We start from the raw sequence: 22,374 nt of genomic DNA on the forward strand, positions 1-22,374 counted from the left end.
GAGACACTCAGCCCGGCTTCAGTTTTGATGTATAACCCCCGCTTCCTTCCCCACCTCGTCCACTATATCCCACAAACACGGGTACTATTCGTTGTCTGTATACTTCTTTGCCCCCGCACTTTTAATTCCCAATCGCTGCTACTGAATAGTATTCCAGCTATTCCACACAAAATGTACTGTGCAGTATTCTTAAAAGCAAGTGCGGACGATAACTTACAATATTGTACTGTAATACAGTATGTACGCCGGCACCGTGGTGTAGGGATAGCGGAGGCCCCATGTTCGTTTCGCGGACAAGCCAGGGACTTTCACTTTGATCTCAAGGCTTGATCGAGGTCCACTCAGTCTAAGTGATTACAATTGGGGAGTTATCTGACGGTGAGATAACTCCTTAGAGGGCCAAGAATAACGGCCGAGAGGATTCGTCGTGCTGACCAGGGGCGGTGCGTAGTATTGTTGCAGTGTTGCACAACTCCCAATAATTTTACACTTCATTTATCATCTTTTCTTCTGTTGTTTTAGTTTAATAAACCTAACATATATTCGAAAACATGTTAAAATCAACCATCTTTGGTTGTTCGCTGCACTAATGTTTCGTAACGGAGCAATAAACGCCGCTGGCTTCGAATCAAACTCAGGGGGTGAGCTTTCCTACGGCAACTCCCTAGCGAACAGCGCGGCGCAGTGTACCTCAGCAGGGACGAGCCTATATAGCATCAGGTAGCATGCTCGCCAGTATCGGACCCAGGGAGTTGCACGAGACTAGCAAGACCCCGATCGAGAAACAGTTCCAAATGTCCCCGTTAGATAGCGCCACTCTGCGGAGATTACGTCATTCCCACTTTCTCTCCTCTCGCAAAGGTAATTTCATTTCCATTTTTTAAATTTATGATTTTCACTTTACGTTGAACCGACGCAGATAGTCTCACAGCGACGATGAGATAGAAAAGTAAGTACAGAAGATATTTTAAGTAAAATTTTGTAAACAATATAAATTTATTAAGGAAAAGCTGTGTGCTTAATAGAAAAAAATTTAGTGTAAATTGTATAATACTGTATTCTAGGAATATGTCTTCTTCTCTTGTTAATTTAAAATTTAGTGCTTGATAATAATGTATTTTAATGTACCATTTGCCACCAAAGTAAAACTCATTTGCAAATAAAGTGATTTTGGTTTGACTTGATTTGAAAAGGGCTAGGAGTGGCAAGGAAGCGACCATGGCTTTGATTAAGGCACAGCCACAGCATTTGTCTGATGTGAAAATGGTAAACCGCGGAAAACCATCTTCAGGGCTTCGGACATCGATGTTCGAACCTACTATTCCCCGAACGCAAGCTCATAGCTACGCGACTAACTTTCTGGGTTATTTCTTTTCCACGCCATACCAGACCACCCACAATATTACCAACATCTTGCTTCAATGAAAAACAGAAGGGCAAATTTTCAGTTCAAGTTAGGCAAAAGTAACTGTGCCAGGCTAAGTGGCTCAGACGGTTGAGGCACTGGCCTTTTGACCCCAACGTGGCAGGTTTGATCCTGGTTCAGTCCGGTGGTATCTGTAGGTGGTACATCAGCCACCTGTCAGTAGATTTACGGAATGTAAAAAACTCATGTGTGGCCAAATTCCGGCACTTCGGCGCCTCCGAAAACCGTAAAAAAGTCGTTAGTGGGACGTAAAGCCAAAACTATTATTACTGAGAGTAACTGTAGTTACAGTGCGTAATTAGCCTCTTACTTCCTGGGATAGCATTGCCAAATATATTTCCATTTTAGTAGGAATGTTGTTCATTACTTAACGATAATAGAGTCTCTTGTTATTTCTGTAAGCCATGTCTGGCTCCTTGGCTAAATGGTTAGCGCGCTGGCCTTTGGCCACAGGGGGCCCGGGTTCTATTCCCGGCAGGGTCGGGAATTTTAACCATCATTGGTTAATTTCGCTGGCACGGGGACTGGATGTATGTGTCGTCTTCATCATTCATTTCATCCTCATTACGACGCGCAGGTCGCTTACGGGTGTCAAATAGAAAGACCTGTACCTGGCGAGCTGAACTTGTCCTCGGACACTCCCGGCACTAAAAGCAAGACGCCATTTCATTTCTCTAAGCCATAAAATTGTGACACTGAAAATATTGCTGCAACACCCAGATTCAGATACACCAGCCGCCACTGGTGCTGACCACACGTCATGTCGTAATCTGCAGACCTTCGGGCTGTGCAGTGATCGCTTGGCAGGCCAAGGCCCTTCATGGGCTGTTGAGCCATGGGGTTTGGTTTTTAATACAGTATGTACACATATTTATTACATGTTCATTAAGGCCGAATATGATAATGAACATGCCAGATTCTATTGAAGTATTTTCCCACTGTCGGTAGCTCTGAAGATGGTTTTCCGTGGTTTCTATTTTCACACCATGCAAATTACTATATACCTTAATTAAGCCCATAGTCACTTATTTCCGACTCCTTGCCCTTTCCTATCCCATCGTCACTGTAAGACGTATCTATGTCGGGGGCGACGTAAAGCAAACTAAAAAAATAGTACTGTATAACACATTTGAGAATTTACTCCTGAATTATGACGACGTCGACGAAGAAGTTTTCATTCCCCGCCCGGAGGCGGGCCTCCTAGATGTAACGCGATCTCTCGGGCCAGGAGCAGTGAAGAGAGTAATGTGATGCTTGTAGATGTAGGAGATGGGTAAGCGATGTGAATATTATGGAGGAGCCACTCGGCTTGGGGAAATAACTTTAGATGGAGGTTTACACCAGAGTGTCGAGAAGGAAATTGCGTGGAAAGGTAAGGTGGTGATGTGTTGAAGCGATATGGTAAAGGACAGTTATGAGGTGTTGGAGATGAGCAAAGGTAGGCGGGGAGAGATTAGCAGAGGAAGTAGGTGGACGGGCATGGTAAGAACGTTGAAAGCGGTGATGACCTGGCCGGGTATGACGACGAGAGGTGGAGGTGCGATATCTAAGGCGGGGAGGAGAGCGAGAGGGTTCAACGGTATGATGACGTGGTGATATTGTGTTAATACGGCAATAAGATTAGTAGTCTTCGACGTGAAATGCCTGAATAGATTGTTTAAATATAATGTGGATTCGCTGTGCATGATATTTGAGTGATATGATGAGGTGAATATAATAGGGTCTTTGAAAAATATGTTCATGGTTAATGTAATGTGAATTGCTATAGATTTGTCATTGGGATTACGTATTCTTAGGATGATGCGATATGAAAGTCCTGGTGAAGGTTATTATGTTAGGAATTGAGTCGGTCATGCTTGTGAATTTCAATGTTGTTATGATGAATGAATAATTGTTTAGACATGGAGCCGTGTTTAGAATGATTCTTAAGATTTTGTTTCGAGGACACTGATAGAATGGTCGTCCAACTTATTCCAATTAAGTACAAGGTAGACAAGAGCGCTCCGTATTAATGGGAACGTTTAGGATCTTCACGAAATGAATAATGTCGTATGATTTCGGATCACGTTAAAAGGATATGATCTTCGACGGTGAGTAAATCAATTCTTTCTGCTAGTCGTATATTTCTGTAGATCATTTGAATTGGTGCCTAGAGCTGATGTAGTTATTCCAGGCTGAACTTCGTAGAGGACTCCAGAGATGCGGAATCAACGTAGTTAGAGAAGATTATTGTAGATGTTGTAGTATTTCTTGATGTCCATTATCTAGGTGCAGACGTTGGTGAATGTCCGAGAGGATCGAACTTATTTCTCACTTATATCGTGTTGATGGATGATGTATTATGGTGTAATCCCATGTCATTCGAACATTTTCTTACATGTGCGATGATTATGAACATAACTTATCGGTGTTTTCAAGTTGTTAAGTAGAATTTTCCCGACAATTCATACAATGATTTAAATAAGAAACAACGGAATATTGAGAAATATTTGAGTAGGAATAATTCTTCGATACGGGCGATTTAGCAATTCCCAGTTACCTGTTTGAGAAGTGTGTGATGGACGATAAGATTTATTTACATTAAGCCTTCAGCATTGGGACACTTGTCTCTTTTATTTTCGGTTTTAAATGATGATATTGTGAATATACATTAAGAAGAGCAGGAAGTTAGGCATTTTATTTTCTAATTAACGTAATGTTCAATTTTCTATGTCCGTTTGTGTTGCTTCAATTTAATTATTATGTAGTTGTCATTTGAAGTTATTTTATTAATCATTAAACGGAAAATCTTTCCATAAAAAGAAATATTCTCAGCGTTCTCATTTGTCGTAGTATAAGGAATATTAAGATAACTACTTAATTTAGGATAGAAACAATAATCAGTTCTTCATGTCAAATATGCCAATATCTTTAATATTTTTGATATCCAGTTACGGGATAATTACCGGTACCTAATTTAAGGTAGAAAATAATGATCACTCCTTCACGTCAACCGTGCCAATATCAGTCCACCGTAAGACCTGTGACCCAACTCGTCGAACTTGCACGTCCCTAGAGTGGAGTTTTCATGGATCACCGACTGGTTTTCTTGCCGTGGCGTAACCCAACATTAAAAACCCCGAAATGAGATGTACACGAAAGGTCACAATACATACATACATACATACATACATACATACATACATACATACATACATACATACATACATACATACATACATACATACATACATACATACATACATACATACATACATACATACATACATACATACATACATACATACATACATACATACATACATACATACATACATACATACATACATACATACATACATACTGCACTTGTTAGAACATCAGTCGCTGAACATCGAGACACCTCAGATGTGCTCAGTAATGATTGGCATATAAATATGACGTAGAATTTAGCATAAGAGAAAAAATAACGGAATATGCTTAAATAATGGCATGATTTATTAAATAAAATATTTTTGTCATCCTTGCTATCTATGATAATGGAAAATGCTCACTAATGTAAAGATTAACTCTTGCTCTTGAAGTACAAAAGAAAATATAAATCAAATGGGATGGTACACTTAAATTTTGCCGTACTTACCTTAACAAAACAATCAATGCATTATATTTGCTTCTTGCGATTTACGTTAACAATTTGATTTCATTTAATTGTGAAAGGTCTGGGTTTCTTCGCCGAATCTGGAAAATACCAAAAAAAAATTGTAAGAAAATCATACCGTATCAAAATTCACTTTGCTGAAATATGAATTGACTAATTGTTAAATTAATGAAAATTGGTGTGATAATTCGTTACAGAACTGAATCGACGCAAAATAAATATCTGTTCATGACTATCATCACTTCTAGTCCAATTAAATCGAAAAATATAAACTCAAGTTGTGAAATATCAATTCAAATGGTCCATAAATTAAAGAAAAATCTCACCTCTCGTAACAAAACAGTGAATAATCTGCAACACTGAAATGTTAAACGACGTTGACTATCTCTTAAATAACACATACTAAATTACTGGGACAATCGCTGAAATAAAAAATCAATCAGCCTCCCAAAACCAAAGTTCTAATTCTGCAGAATATCTACATTAATGTACAATATTTACACAGTCATATCATATCAATACGCGCATCAAACGCTCGACTAATCAATTCAACGTTAGCTGATTTAAGGAAAAACACCAGCCTCTTCTTAGACGAATTATCTTGATAAGAAAGTCATCGAAGGTTGGAGAACAATCTCGAAGAACATTCCAAACTATCATAAATAAGTAACGAAATAACGACGGGTTCGGATAACTCTCGAAAGAAAATGATACTGGATATGAGAGAATAGAATATGTATCAAATACACTCACACGTAGTTTAAGAACATTTTAATATCATTTGAGGATCTCTAAATATCTCCACAATCATCTATTCTAGATTAGGTGACTATTTCCCAATTATCAAGACGTAAATCTCATATCGAATACCTCTCCGATACGTCTATCATAAAATGTAACAAATGTAACACATTTATTTGCTATTTGCTCTACGTCGCACCGACACAGATAGGTCTTATAGCGACGATGGGATAGGAAAGGCCTAGGAATGGGAAAGAAGCGGTCGTGACCTTAATTTGCCTGATGTGAAAATGGGAAACTACGGAAAACCATCTTCAAGGCTGCCGACAGTAGGTTTCGAATCTACTGTCTCCCGATTATTGGATACTGGCCGCACTTAAGCGACTGCAGCTATTGAGCTCGGTGTAACACATTTATATCGTGAAGACACTACACTAACAGTTTGCAAATCATGGCATCTTCAATATCAGGCCCATTGAAATATCTGAACACATTCACGATCCTCCCAGGATGTCACAAAACTCCTATTTAACGTCACGTACAATATCCTTCGCATACAAAATCCTCTAACACTACGTGTAAAATTTATAAATCCATCCTATCTTCCAGTATCACTGTCAGAAATTAAGAGTTTCTCCCAATATCGAACTCCAATAGACGTAAAATTTGATTCAAAAGAGTGGCATCAAATCTAACACTCGAATCTCATGACTTCGTAATTTCTCCGACATAAACCACGCATAAAATTTTAAATGCATAACATCTGGAGTCGAAAGTTCATTTTACATGATGACTAAGAAACTAAATAAATGAGTTACAGTGTTGTGAAGGGCTGAACACGTTTCACCTCAAGTCAAGCCTACACTAAGCTGATAAATTGATAATAACCGAAATTTCGACTTAATTATTCACCACACATGAATAGCTGAGATTATTTAAAGATTTGTGGATAATCACCATTACCACGACAGTTGAATTATTCCATCCAAAATCATTTTAAATAATAATAATAATAGTAATATTAATAAGAGTAATAATAATTGTTACGGGGATGCCCGTGGAGCAGAAAGAGGTTAAAGAAGGTGCCGGGGTGAATGGGTCTATCTACAATATCAAAATTAATTTAAAACTTGAATTGAAGATTATATTTCTTTTAGAACTTCAAACGTAACACTTTTTCACTAGGTGAACATAACAACATATCAGGTACAAAAGCAATCTTGAAGCAAGACTAGGAAAATTAAAAAAACAGTGAACTTTACAGATTCTGGGCTTCAGGCCCGTAGTTTTACAATTCCAGATATACCGGATCCAGTTTACAGAACTTCAATTAAAAATAAAGAATCCGTTATTCAAGGGCAGAAATCCCCTAATTCAAGAGCACTTGCTCCCAAAATACAATATCTAGCCTTCCAGAGGCTCACGTTACTTTTACAAACTTTGGAAAAAGAGCTAACAGGCTCTCAGTTTCTTACGGCCCACTCAAGGCAACATCAACATTTACAATCTTTGGCCTCTCAAGGCACTACTTACAAATTGAAAATCATTTTGTACAGGGGCATCCAGTACCCAACCTACAGGGCCTTTGCGAAAAAGAACAGGTTAAGTAAACGACCCGAAACAGAAACTGAATGGAGGCGTACACTGCACTCCCAGATAATGAAAATTAAAACCTACAGGGCTCTCGGCCGATGAAACAGGGGCTAATCCCAAGCTACTTGAGGTGGCACGCATGGAAATAACGGTAATACATTACAAAAAGCAGGTTGCTAAATCGCAGACACCTCAAATCAAGATGAAGGGGAGCTCGAGAGGATAACTCACTCTCTATCCCCGATTTACAATTAAAGATATTATGAAGTTTTTACATTAGCCGAAAGAAAAGTTACATTTTAGAAAAGGTTACATAGTAAGGTTTCGGACCTTCCCTCGGAATAATTTGCGGCTACAGCAATAAAGATGGAATTATGTGGCCATTACCTTGTAGATGTTCTGCTGACTGAAGAAAGAGGCGGCCCCGCCTCCTGCCTTAACACACATACAGATTGACGATGATCAATTGGCAAGGAAACGTGAAAAGCCGCAGTTTATAAACCCTCAGGGAAGGCTCGAGATCATTCAAGACTAATCAGGACACACCCTCTTAATTGTTATTGGTTAACACAAAGTGAACAAGAAATGCGCGATTGGTTGGAAATTAATTACCAAAATTTATGATTGTTCCGATTCAAAACTGGCGGAAAGAAAAGGAAGTATTGCCAATCCACAAATAAAACTAAAGAGATCAGTTATGAACAACCTAGAAATACAAAACTTCTTTAAATTATAAGTTCCTTCACTTTGCACCAGAGTGCATGATCATAATTTTTAGTAGTGGCATCTGTAGAAAAATGTCCAAACTTCTTAATGTATATCAAAACAAAACAAGGAGAAATTAAGTTTAGAAAACTTCACAACCATACATTTAATATTTCAGTGGTGACATCTTCTGATTAAATTTCCAACTTGTTGTGTTATTAGTTTCACTTTTTGATCGATAGGGGAGTTCTTAAGGCGCTAATTTTGAATGCACGGCGTTGATGTGTACCTCCCGGTATAATAATAATAATAATAATAATAATAATAATAATAATAATAATAATAATAATAATAATAATAATAATAATAATAATTTAAATTACTTGTGGCAAGTAGAAATACACGAAGACTCTGTACAGAAGCAACTACAAATAAGAATGTGAGAACTACAAGATTACACTATCTTATAAGACCATTCAACCACTACAGAGAAATCAATTATCCAACTACTGAACAGATAATTCATGTAAAATTTTTGTCGACTTATCTCTTTTCAACGGCTTCAATTTTGGGCTATGATCTATCGCCCTCAATGTTGTGATCACGGCAGGTATCCTCTCATCCTGACGTGGTTTGCGGCGGTTCCAGGGTTTAAACTCTCATGGTGAAGTTGAAGTTACACCCGTCAATGGGTAATGTCCTCAAGTTGAATCGGTCGGCAAAGTCCTCTTGAATAATGTGACTGAAACTTGTACTGAAAATATTAATAAAATTGTCCACTTGTGGGATCTTACCTATATCACAGGAACATACGCACTTTAGCACCCTCGATAACGTTGACGTCTGTTAGCGGCAATGCAATGCATGACTCTGAGAATGACTAGTATGGCAGGTCACAATATCACGCGATGTTGCTCCAAGGCAGAAACGTTGTGTTCTGGGGTCGACTTTGAGACTGACTCCCCAAGCAAGTGAGTGAGTCACAGCTAGCAGGTTGTCTTGTCTTGTCTAGATAATTTGAAGGGCTTCGCGTGATAGTGGTGTACCCAGTCGCAGACCCTATAAGAAAACTCAAAGTATGCAGGAGGCTAAAACTCAAGAGATACCGGTAAAGTTAAAGAGAGGTTAGGAATTCAACTACTAATCTACAACACACAGGAGTAACACAAAGACACAAGTTACAAAGCTTCACGACAGAGCGATCTATCTCGGCTACTTTCTACCACACGAACATGACCGAGTCAACACACAGGGAAGGGACAAAGGGACAGAAATTAAAGGAAAGTGTTGGTGACAGAAATGAAATTCGATAAAGCTACGACCGTAGTGGGCGTGGTATTGAGTATCCAACATGACAATTGGATGGGTAACGCAAATTGTTTCCGGAAAAATGTCTGCAACCATTTTAGTGTACTAACTTCGAGCAACGGACACTCAAACAATATATGGTTAATTGTACCAACTGAAGTACAACATTTACAGAGGTTAGACTCAACCAACTTCATACAAAATAATTGATCTGGCGTGCACATATGATTTGGCCGCAAACGGATAATATTAGTAATGTGACGTCTAGTATAATAATGTTTAGTAAACCACGGAGAGCACGGAACGTTCGGAAGGATCGTAAACAAACTCCGTCCTGTACGACACGAGGGGTGGCTCCACTCATCCTGCCATAACTGTCTTATCTTCTCTCGACAACCGCTCCAATAATCAGTGAAGGGTAACGCCAAATGGTACTCAACACCCTGACACTGAGCTGCCGCCTGAGTCAAGGCATCAGCCTGTTCATTACCTGTGATATTTGAATGACTCGGAACCCAAAGTAACGTAATCCTTATACCTAACTGGTGTAACTCGAAACAGATTTTACGAAGATTTTGAATATACCAATTTGACCGGAAACTGGGATTATCTAAGGCTTGGAGCACACTCAGGGAATCGGATGTAATGTAGGCACTATCTAGATGCGAATACTTGATGTATAATAAGGCTTAACGGATTGCAAATGCCTCCGTCGTAAAAATAGCTGTCTCCGATGGGAGTGAAAATTGTTTTGAAATGTGTAAATCGGGTGAGAAAAAGTCAGCCCCCACTCCTGGAGGGGTGTGAGTTTTGGACCTGTCAGTATACAATATTGGTGAAAGAGAATGAACATCCTGGGACAAAGCTAGACGGACATATTTCTTAGCACCGTGTGTCCGGGCCGGGTCAAAGGGTTGAGAACGTGGATAACATGTGCGCAAAGCCACCTAACATAAAGATATAACACTCTGTCCAAAGCACTCCATCAGACATAACGAAATTGTCACAATACGTACATACATACCGTACATAGGTACATACAGATGTGAAGGCAAATTAAAAAGTGCATTTCCTTGCTAGTGCGGACACGACCGACATAGAAATGCCACTCTTTTTAAATTCTGAGCAATGTACTGACAAAATTCTTAGTTTATATATATAAGTAATAATATAAAAATATAACCTATTGCGCTTTAATTCTATATATTAGTTAAAGCTTCCTTCAGCTGCTATCGATTTTGAGAGAAACTGGATGCAGGTAATACACTGACTGACAGAGCAAATGCAACACCAAGAAGGAGTGGTCAGAACTTTATGCCAATTGCAGGGTAGACTGACGTCACTGAGGTATGCTCATGATGTGAAATGCGTCGCTGTGCTGCGCACGTAGCGAACGATAAATGGGACACGGCGTTGGCGAATGGCCCACTTCGTACCGTGATTTCTCAGCCGACAGTCATTGTAGAACGTGTTGTCGTGTGCCACAGGACACGTGTATAGCTAAGAATGCCAGGCCGCCGTCAACGGAGGCATTTCCAGCAGACAGACGACTTTACGAGGGGTATGGTGATCGGGCTGAGAAGGGCAGGTTGGTCGCTTCGTCAAATCGCAGCCGATACCCATAGGGATGTGTCCACGGTGCAGCGCCTGTGGCGAAGATGGTTGGCGCAGGGACATGTGGCACGTGCGAGGGGTCCAGGCGCAGCCCGAGTGACGTCAGCACGCGAGGATCGGCGCATCCGCCGCCAAGCGGTGGCAGTCCCGCACGCCACGTCAACCGCCATTCTTCAGCATGTGCAAGACACCCTGGCTGTTCCAATATCGACCAGAACAATTTCCCGTCGATTGGTTGAAGGAGGCCTGCACTCCCGGCGTCCGCTCAGAAGACTACCATTGACTCCACAGCATAGACGTGCACGCCTGGCATGGTGCCGGGCTAGAGCGACTTGGATGAGGGAATGGCGGAACGTCGTGTTCTCCGATGAGTCACGCTTCTGTTCTGTCAGTGATAGTCACCGCAGACGCGTGTGGCGTCGGCGTGGAGAAAGGTCAAATCCGGCCGTAATTGTGGAGCGCCCTACCGCTAGACAACGCGGCATCATGGTTTAGGGCGCTATTGCGTATGATTCCACGTCACCTCTAGTGCGTATTCAAGGCACGTTAAATGCCCACCGCTACGTGCAGCATGTGCTGCGGCCGGTGGCACTCCCGTACCTTCAGGGGCTGCCCAATGCTCTGTTTCAGCAGGATAATGCCCGCCCACACACTGCTCGCATCTCCCAACAGGCTCTACGAGGTGTACAGATGCTTCGTGGCCAGCGTAGTCTCCGGATCTCTCACCAATCGAACACGTGTGGGATCTCATTGGACGCCGTTTGCAAACTCTGCCCCAGCCTCGTACGGACGACCAACTGTGGCAAATGGTTGACAGAGAATGGAGAACCATCCCTCAGGACACCATCCGCACTCTTATTGACTCTGTACCTCGACGTGTTTCTGCGTGCATCGCCGCTCGCGGTGGTCCTACATCCTACTGAGTCGATGCCGTGCGCATTGTGTAACCTGCATATCGGTTTGAAATAAACATCAATTATTCGTCCGTGCCGTCTCTGTTTTTTCGCCAACTTTCATCCCTTTCGAACCACTCCTCCTTGGTGTTGCATTTGCTCTGTCAGTCAGTGTATATTGCTCTGAGAATAGGTTTTTAACGTGCCAGTGGTACGAGGCCCTTGCATGTTTGTAGCTGCTAATCACGTAATTCCAAACCTGGAGCAGAGTTTCATCGTCTGATAAAGAATAACATCTATAAAGACGGGGAGGAAAAGAAGGTAGCATGGATAAAGCGTGGTATTTAATTTTTAAAGTAACCTTTAAATGTTTCATTCTATCGAACACAAATAAAATATTATAAACCACTAGTACGTACGGTACCTACAATACAATCTGAAAAACTTGAAGTTTATATTAGCCTAACTATGTCGACACTGAAAAGCATTTAATTTTAAACAACTTCATCAAAATTATCGCATAGGCCTACCTTATTTATAAACCTCTTCCGAAATTTTCGAGTCCTATCTTCTGAAATATTATATATGGATCTGGCAACACTGATTGGTGAAGACTAGTTTGAGTTACCATAAACCAGGGTTAATTTGCACATTAGGAGGTAACTTTGAACCACTTTTGGAAAACCTTTTGTGGCTTTCCAGTGGCGTTTTAGAGAATCGAATCGGTTTGTTCTGCACTTAAAGCATATTTATACATTATGCTAGTCCCGCAAACACTACTCGAGCGCCATAAAAAGTTATATAAAGGTGGTGCAGTATTTCCCCTCAAGCAGGGTTGTCAGATACCTGAAATCAAAATACGGGACAGATGTGCGATCGAGGAAATCAACGATCTGGCATTCTACTAGTTGGCTGAACAGTATGGATTAAGGCTCTATAAGATGGGTATGCTTAGCCGCCATTTTGGTTCATACATATGCAATGGGCCATGTGATCAAACTCTAGTTTCTCCTACGAGCGCTCGCTTCGTCACATCGAACGTATTGCTTTAATCACCACGTGCAGGGACAGAATACTGCTATATCTGAGTGGATATTTATTACATAATGGTGGGTTGTTCTGTACCTAATTGCAGTAATATCTGTACTCGGGACAGGTTGTTTAGATTCCTTTCTGGTCTGCATTATGTCTCCACTGCCTCTGCTACACCTTCTACTTCAACTGTTGACTTAAACCTGCATCCAGTTCCCACTGATATTATAGACTACAGCCCTTAATTCAGTCACATTGATCATTCAATATTCAGTTCTGCCCCCAAAGTCCGGCAACAGGAGTTCAACATTCAAACACCAGTTACAATATTTGTCAAAACTAACTTCATATGACAGAAATAATTTGTTTAACGTTGGTGGCATTACAGCACATGCATTATCGAAAACCAAGATCTGTGGTACGCCTATAAGTTATGCAGACAGAACTATGAGCTTTCTGACTCAAGCTCCGAAACATTCATATTTTTTATTTGGCTGGTCTAAAGAAACCCAATTGTGAAGTTATGAAATTACTGTAATTTGCAACTATGAGCTCTTTATAGGGACTATGAGCATTATATAATGCAAAGGGGTGCTAATCTTGTACAGGGAATAATTGTGAATGATAAACGTACCAGTACATGTTCTCCAACGTGCTGTAATTGAAAAGAAAAATTGTTAGTTCTTCAAAATTCGATCCTATGCTGTAGTGGACTTTAATAAGAATGTACGTAATGGAATATTATTGTTTTGTAAATACTGTAATAAAAGGTCGTTTATAGGAAGGGGAGTTAGGGATTGGAAAAACTTACGGTACCAAGGAAGATGTTCAATAAATTTACAATTTCTTTGTAATCGTTTAAGAAAAGGCTAGGAAAACAACAGATGGGGAATCTGCTACCTGAGCGACTGCCCAAAATGCAGATCAGTATTGAATGATTGATTGATTGATTGATTGATTGATTGATTGATTGATTGATTGATTGATTGATTGATTGATTGATTGATTGATTGATTGATTGAATCCCAGTTACTTGGGTGTGTTCGTCTTCGTACATCACATTTCAGCGTTATTTTTGTTCGAAGAATATTTTTCTTATTATTTCGATAACATTGAAAATAGCACTGAATCAATTTCACGCAAGTATGAAATACCGATCACATGGTATCAAAATCTCATATCACAATTTATATATCTTCGACACTGACCAATTACCACGTCAGATTCCACGATTTAAGAATGGCAGTAGCCTATATCAATACCACGGTGTACCTCATTTCATTTGACGGTACCGCAGCGCATAGCTTACGAACAGCTTATCCTACTTATCGATAATATAATAATAACAAAAACCGATTTATTAGTAATCTATTTTTCTAATATTTCTCCAGTAAGAGTACATGCCTCGTTTGTTTGTTTGTTTGTTTGTTTATTAAAAGGCAAATTATCAACGACCTGCTTTTACAATCACCGTACAAATAAAAATTACACAATAATCCACGAAATATACTAATATTTATGTTGAGTAACCGTTTGAGTAATACTGAGAATGAGTATTTTTACAATATGTTAGTTTAGTATTACTTTCTAGCGTGGGGAACAGTAAAAAAAGAGGGATATACAAGGCTGGGGTGGTCAATTGCCTTACCAACGCAATGCAGGAATGAACCATAATGGCGGGCGAGCATACCTAGTCTTTAGAGAGCCCTAGTATGGATCGGGTAGCTATGAGCTTGTATTCGGGAGACGATGGGTTCGAAGCCCACTGTCGGTAGCCCTTTTCCATTTTACACCGGGCAAATGCAGGGACTGTGGACTTTCTTAAGGCCACGGTCGACTCTAATCCATGCCCTTTCCTATCCCATCGTCGGAGTGATGTTAAACAAATAGGAAAAACTTAGTTTATTTAATTATTCATACCAGTTCTTTCAGTTGCAATATATTTTTTATTTCTCTAAAGTGCTGTTAACAGTTTTTTTGTCATTCTTATCAATTTTATAAACATTGCTGCATGACATCGAAGAAAAATTTACAGAAATGAACAGCTCAGACCTAATCAAGTCAACAGAATATATTATTTTTCACAGCTGACAATTTCACATGGACATGCGGTGGACTCGGACTATCGCTATTAACTTACACGTCTTATTCGCCAGGATGGACAACCGGAGAACTGCAAAAAATGAAATTTAAAAAAAAATTAAACATATACGAACTCACACCAGGTAAAGAAACCAAGGAATGAAAAATGTTATCCTTTTTGAAAAAAAAGAAGAAAAGCTCTTGGTACTTATCAGAGATGGAAACACGGGCATATTTCTCTCGAGGTTCAAAATACGGGACGATTGCCGTCCCGGATAGGAACTGTCTGGGACGCGGGACATATGGTATTGTCCCGTAAAACTCGGGACGTCTGGCAACCCTGCCCCCAACCGCAAATTAATCCCGGTTTACGGTAAAAAAATGAAATGGCGTATGGCTTTTAGTGCCGGGAGTGTCCGAGGACAAGTTCGGCTCGCCAGATGCAGGTCTTTTGATTTGACACCCGTAGGTGACCTGCGCGTCGTGATGAGGATGAAATGATGATGAAGACGACACATACACCCAGTCCCCGTGCCAGGGAAATTAACCAATTAAGGTTAAAATTCCCGACCCTGCCGGGAATCGAACCCGGGGCCCCTGTGGCCAGAGGCCAGCACGCTAACCATTTAGCCATGGAGCCGGACCCGGTTTACGGTACTGTACGGTGTACGGTACAGAGTAATCGTGTCTGTCACTTGAGTATAAAAACAGATTTATTTATTTTGATAATAAGGCGGTCATGAACTTGGTAGATACAGAATTTAAGAGTGATACCTTTACGTGCCAACAGCGCATTTGGGTGAGTGACATAAATATTACTAAATATTATTTTTAAATTTTGTGAACACCCAATTTTCTATCTTACTAGGCGGCATTGCTGTGAAGCTTCCATTATCAACACTGATGAATGTTGCAATGAAATAAGTTTGTTTTGAAGCACTCGCATGATTTGACAATGGAGAAGAAAAATCTACTATAATCCAGTCACCTTCCTCAATTTGTGCTTTCTTCATGCACACCTCTCACATTATTTTACCAATGTGGTTCACAGTCTGTCGCAATCACGATGGCAGTGCTGTATGATTCGGAGCTCTGAGTCTGGCTTCATTTGTTTCTCCTTGGGTTGGCCAACTTTCTCTTACTATCATGTTTATCAGTAGAAACTTCGTTTAGTTTTGACCGTTTTGACATCTTGTTCTGCAGTTGCTCACCATCTGGCATACTGCCATACTCCCATTTCGGATAATATTTTGTAAGCTGACAGCTTTCACGCTTTGACGAGGAAGCCAGGTAGAATGTTTTGGGTTTCTCTATTTCTTACCAAATACAGCAAAGAAAATATAGGACACTTCCCGCTTAATCTTAGTAAAATAGAAAAGTCAATTCACCAGTGGCGAAACCTGGCAACTGGCGCCAAATTTAAATATCAACGGAAGTTCGTATCACCGCCGTCTCGAAAAATGAAGGTATTAGCAAAAGAAAGACAAGGACCATGAAGGGTGTTTTTTGCTATTTGCTTTACGTCGCACCGACACAAATAGGAAAGGCCTAGGAGTGGGAAGGAAGCAGCCGTGGCCTTAATTAAGGTATACAGCATTTGCCTGTTGTGAAAATGGGAAACCACGGAAAATCATCTTCAGGGCTGCTGACAGTGGGGTTCGAACCCACTATCTCCCGGATGCAAGCTCACAGCTGCGCGACCCTGACCGCACAGCCAACTCGCCCGGTACAAAGGGTGTGAACATGAATTTCAAGTCAGTGTTGGAAGAAAACAAAAGTTTACGAATGGAGGTTGGACAGGAAAGATGAAATTAAGGAATCTGGTACAAGTAATTGGAAGCAATGCTAGACTCAGGTAGGGGAACCATGGTCACCAACCCACGCTTCAAAGTTTAGAGCCTCTGGGCCCCATTTTAGTCACCTCTTATGACAGGCAGAGGATACCATGGATGTTATTCCATTGGCCCCACCCTCAGGGGGAAACAAATGGTTACTTTCCAGTATCATGTTCCTGAGTATCCATTACACTGTAGTATTAAGTTGGAATATTAGTATTAAAAGTAATGTAATACAAGTTGATGATCAGCTTTTTGGAGGAACAGCTGCTATACATGCTGCTTCTTACAGCCCATAATCACACCTTACCAAGTACATACATCTCACTTTCTTGAATCACACTGTCCCTTTTTCACCAGCTCATGGGAGTGGTAGAATACAGTCACAGTATCTGCTGCCTGTTGTAAGAGGCGACTAAAAGGAGCCCCAGGAGCTCTGAACTTTGGAGCACAGGTTGGTAAGTGTAGGAACTGTGGGTGTGGCGAGGCATTTAGGGGTATGAGGGAGGAGTTGGAGAGTTTGAGGGAGATAATTAAGATAATTAAGATTCTCATAGAAGACAGGAAGGAAGGTATAGGCCTCCCTCAAACAATGTACAGGTTACAGTAGGTGTAAAAGAGGAAGGGGAAGGAAAGGAGGGAATTGCAGAAGACAGATGGCCTAATGCTCTAAGGGGAAGGAGATTGCAGGCTAAGGGCTCTATTCAGGATCAGAATACAGGACAGCTGTCTGTGAGAAATTGGTACGAGTCACTCCAGGTAGAACAACAAAGGGAAGTTGAGGAACAGGAAACTGTTTTCTGAGATGTGTGGAAGTAGGAGGAAGGGAAAAGGTCGGAAAGGGAAATGTAGAGTAGAGGATAGGAAAAGACAGGTGAAACAGGGTCATGGGAAGGAGAAAAGGGAGGAGGAAGTAGCTTTTGAAGCTTCCAGGGGGCTGACCAGGAGGGGAGGGGATCAATTGAGGTGGGTAGGGTTGAGGCTCTGGTCATGGGGGATTCCATTGTTAGACATGTGGGGAAAGTGCGTGGAGGATAGGGAACCAGGGTAGAGTGTTATCCAGGAATTAGGTTGAGGCAGATGTTGAGGAAAGTAGAAGGGAAGGAGAAGGTGGTAGTATTTCACGTTGGTACCAACAACATAAGGCAAGCTGGTATAAGTACCAACATAGTTGGAGATGTATGGGATCTGGTAAATGCAGCACAGATGAAGTTTAAGGAAGCAGAAATTGTTATCAGTGGAATACTGTGTAGGAGGGATACTGACTGGAAGGTGATTGGGGATTTAAATGAGTCTATGGAGTGGGTATGTGGGAAACTGGGAATGAAATTTCTAGATCGTAATGGGTGGGTAGGAGATAGGGATCTGCGCTCAGATGGCCTTCACTTAAAGCGCAGTGGTACGTATAAGTTAGGAAATTTGTTATGAAGGGTAATAGGGAAGTACATTCAGGGAAACAAGGTGGTCTAGGGAGTGGTGATAAGGATACAGAGATCTGGAAGTCAAGTATGGATGAGATAAAAATGTTAGTGTTGAACTGTAGATGTTTTGTAAAGAAAGGAATAGAATTAACTTAATAGATATATATTTACCAGGTATTATAATATGAGTTGAATCATGGCTGAGAAATGATATAATGGATACAGAAATATTCTCACAGAACTGGAGTGTGTATCGTAGAGATAGCATAGGAATGGTGGGAGGGGGAGTATTCATTCTGGTGAAAGAAGAATTTGTAAGCTACGAAAAAGATGACAAGCATGAAATTCTAGGTGTAAGGCTCATTTCTAAAGATAATAGGCAACTTGATATCTTTGGAGTGTACAGACCGGGAAAGGGTAGCGCTGACACGGATTCAGAATTATTTGATAAGATAATCAGCTATGTGGGAAACTACATGGAAAGGAATGTGATTGTAGCGGGAGATCTGAATTTACCAGATGTCAATTGGGAAGGAAATGCGAACGACAGAAAGCATGACCAACAAATGGCAAATAAGCTAATATGGGAAGGACAGCTGAGTCAGAAAATGATGGAACCAACTAGAGGGAAAAATATCCTGGACATGGTGCTGGTAAAATCAGATGAGCTCTATAGAGAAACCGAAGTAATAGATGGTATTAGTGATCATGAAGCTGTTTTTGTCGTAATTAAAAATAAATGTGATAGAAAGGAAAGTCTTAAAAGTAGGACTATAAGGCAGTACCATATGGCTGATAAAGCAGGCATGAGGCAGTTTTTAAAAAGTAACTATAATCGGTGGAAAACAGTAAATAAAAATGTAAACAGACTCTGGGATGGGTTTAAAGCAATTGTTGAAAATGTGAAAACAGGTGGTAAGGAATGGTAAATACCCACCTTATTAGAATAGAGAAATAACGAGACTAAGAAGGAGGCGCAGATTGGAAAAAAAAAAAAAATAGAGTTAGAAATGGCTGTGGAAATAAGGAGAAATTGAGGAACTTACTAGGAAATTGAATCTAGCAAAGACGGCAGTTAAGGATGACATTAGCAAGCATAATTGGCAGTCATACAAATTTTAGTGAAAAATGGAAGGGTATGTATAGGTACTTTAAGGCAGAAACAGGTTCCAAGAAGGACTTTCCAGGAATAATTAATGAACAAGGGGAGTGTGTATGTGGGGATCTTCAAAAGGCAGAAGTATTTAATCAGCAGTATGTCAGGATTGTTGGTTACAAGGGTAATGTCCAGATAGAGGAGGAGACTAATGTTAGAGAAGTATTAAAATTTACATTTAACAATAATGTTTACAATACGATACAAAAGTTGAAAACTAGAAAAGCGGCTGGAATTGATAAGATTTCTGGAGATATACTAAAGACAATGGGTTGGGATATAGTACCATATCTGAAGTACTTATATGATTATTGCTTGGTTGAAGGAGCTATACCAAATCAATGGAGAGTTGCTATAGTAGCCCCTGTGTATAAAGGAAAGGGTGATAGACATAAAGCTGAAAATTACAGGCCAGTAAGTTTGACATGCATTGTATGTAAGCTTTGGGAAAACATTCTTTCTGATTATATTAGACATGTTTGCAAAATTAATAACTGGTTCAATAGAAGACAGTTCGGTTCTAGGAAAGGTTATTCCACTGAAGCTCAACTTGTAGGATTCCAGCAAGATATAGCAGATATCTTGGATTCAGGAGGTCAAACGGACTGTATCGCGACTGACTTGTCTAAAGTATTTGATAGAGTAGATCATGGGAGACTACTGGCAAAAATTAGTGCAATTGGACTAGACAAAAGAGTGACTGAATGGGTTGCTATATTTCCAGAAAATAGATCTCAGAAAATTAGAGTAGGTGAAGCTTTATCTGACGCTGTAATAATTAAGAGGGGAATTCCTCAATGCAATATTATGGGACCGTTATTCTTTCCTGTATATATAAATGATATGAGTAAAGAAGTGGAATCAGAGGTAAGGCTTTTTGCGGATGATGTTATTCTGTATAGAGTAATAAGTTACAAGATTGTGAGCAACTGCAACGTGACTTTGGTAATGTGGTGAAATGGACAGCAGGCAATGGCATATTGATAAACGGGGTTAAAAGACAGGTTGTGAGTTTCAAAAATAGGAAAAGTCCTCTTAGTTTTAAATAATGCGTTGATGGGGTGAATGTTACTTTTGGGGATCATTGTAAGTATCTAGGTTTTAATATAAGGAAAGATCTTCATTGGGGTAATCACATAAATATGATTGTAAATAAAGGGTACAGATCTCTGTGCATGGTTATGAGGGTATTTAGGGGTTGTAGTAAGGATATAAAGGAGAGGGCATATAAGCTTGTGTTAAGACCCCAACTAGAGTATGGTTCCAGTGTATGGGACCCTCACCAGGATTACTTGATTCAGGAACTGGAAAAAATCAAAAGAAAAGCAGCTCAATTTGTTCTGGACGATTTCTGACAAAAGAGTAGCGTTACAAAAATGTTGCAAAGATTTGGGCTGGGAAGACTTGGGAGAAATGAGACGAGCTGCTCGACTTAGTGGTACGTTCCGAGCTGTCAGTGGAGAGATGGCGTGGGACAACATCAGTAGACGAATACGTTTGAGTGGTGTCTTTAAAAGTAGGAAAGATCACAATATGAAGATAAAGTTGGAATTCAAGAGGACAAATTGGGGCAAATATTTGTTTATAGGAAGGGGAGTTAGGGATTGGAATAACTTACCAAGGGAGATGTTCAATAGATTTCCAATTTTTTTGCAATCATTTAAGAAAAGTCTAGGAAAACAACAGATAGGGAATCTGCCACCTGGGTGACTGCCCTAAATGCAGATCCGTATTGATTGATTGATTTAGTTGAATGATTGGCGACCACGGGGCCCTTAGCTGAGTCCTGGCATTGCTTACACTTACTTGTGCCAGACTCCCCACTTTTATCTATCCTATCCAAGCTTACTTGGTTAACTCTTGTTCTTTTTCAACCCAGATGGTATTAGGTTTGCGAATCCTAGGGAGTCTTTCATTTTCACGCCCTTCTTGGCCCTTGTCTTCCTTTGGCCGATACCTTCATTTTTCAAAGTGTAGGACCTCTCCCTTTTTTTTCTCTCCAATTAGCGTTAATAAAGGATGGTTACATAGTTGTACTTCCTCTTAAAACAATAATCACCACCACCACCTTTCTAGCTCATCACTCTGATTCTTAACTATTCCAGGAAATTTTTTCAGTGACCCAGGTATATTCCCAGAACAATTATTTTGAAATCTTGATTTATAAAACGTGAATTACCTACAGTACTTACTTTAAATGAAAATAAAACAAAATTCCTCTGCTTCTCGCATAATAAAACAATGCAACCCTCAGACAATCTAACACTAAGACTCCACACACCAACTTGCAAAAATACTGAAAGCTGCAACTGTTATACTTTACACAAATCATTAAATGTTTCATACCTAGGGATTATTATAGTTATCTGAAATGGAATTTTCATGCATCAAATTTGATCATTAAACTTCAGAAATTTATATATTTTACAGAATTAGGAATGTTATTTCAACAAAAGCCTTGAAGTCTGTAACCTTTGCTTTAGTTCAATTGCAACTGCAATATGGAATTAACAGTTGGGGTGGAATACTTGATTCACACTTGGCTCAGGTAAATACATGCCAGAACTACATACTGAAAGTCATGTAAAAAAATCCACCGATGTTTCCAACATATTAACTGTTCCACCAAAGCAATGTACTTAACATCCGGCAGCTATTTGTGCAGTCAGTGACCCTATACATGCATAAAAATTTAAAGCTCTTCTGCAAAGAACACAACTCAAAAATTTGCACTAGGCTGCAAGACAGAATTGGTAAAGTATTCCACGCCAGAACACTTTACTTGGACAAAGAAATCTAAGTTGTCTAGGGCCATGGATATACAATGTGGACGTGAGACATGATCAGTGGCAACCAGAATACCCTGAAGAAAAGGCTATTCACATGGCCCATTAACAATTATTACAAAGTAGATCAACTTATAAATTTCCA

At 40.1% G+C, this 22,374-nt stretch overlaps 1 protein-coding gene across 1 annotated transcript in view; it reads right to left on the reverse strand.

Moving 5' to 3' along the window:
- Nucleotides 1-15,030: 15,030 nt before the first annotated feature.
- The window catches only part of LOC136857370 (polyprenol reductase), a 76,836-nt gene continuing 69,492 nt past the window's right edge, over nucleotides 15,031-22,374 (reverse strand). The window contains exon 5 of the mRNA XM_067135995.2: nucleotides 15,031-15,122. Within this exon, the coding sequence (XP_066992096.2) occupies nucleotides 15,046-15,122 (77 nt within the window). The 3' untranslated portion in view covers nucleotides 15,031-15,045. The remainder of the gene's footprint in view (nucleotides 15,123-22,374) is intronic.

This window comes from Anabrus simplex, chromosome 1, assembly GCF_040414725.1.
Source record: "Anabrus simplex isolate iqAnaSimp1 chromosome 1, ASM4041472v1, whole genome shotgun sequence".
Taxonomy (NCBI): Eukaryota; Metazoa; Arthropoda; class Insecta; order Orthoptera; family Tettigoniidae; genus Anabrus; species Anabrus simplex.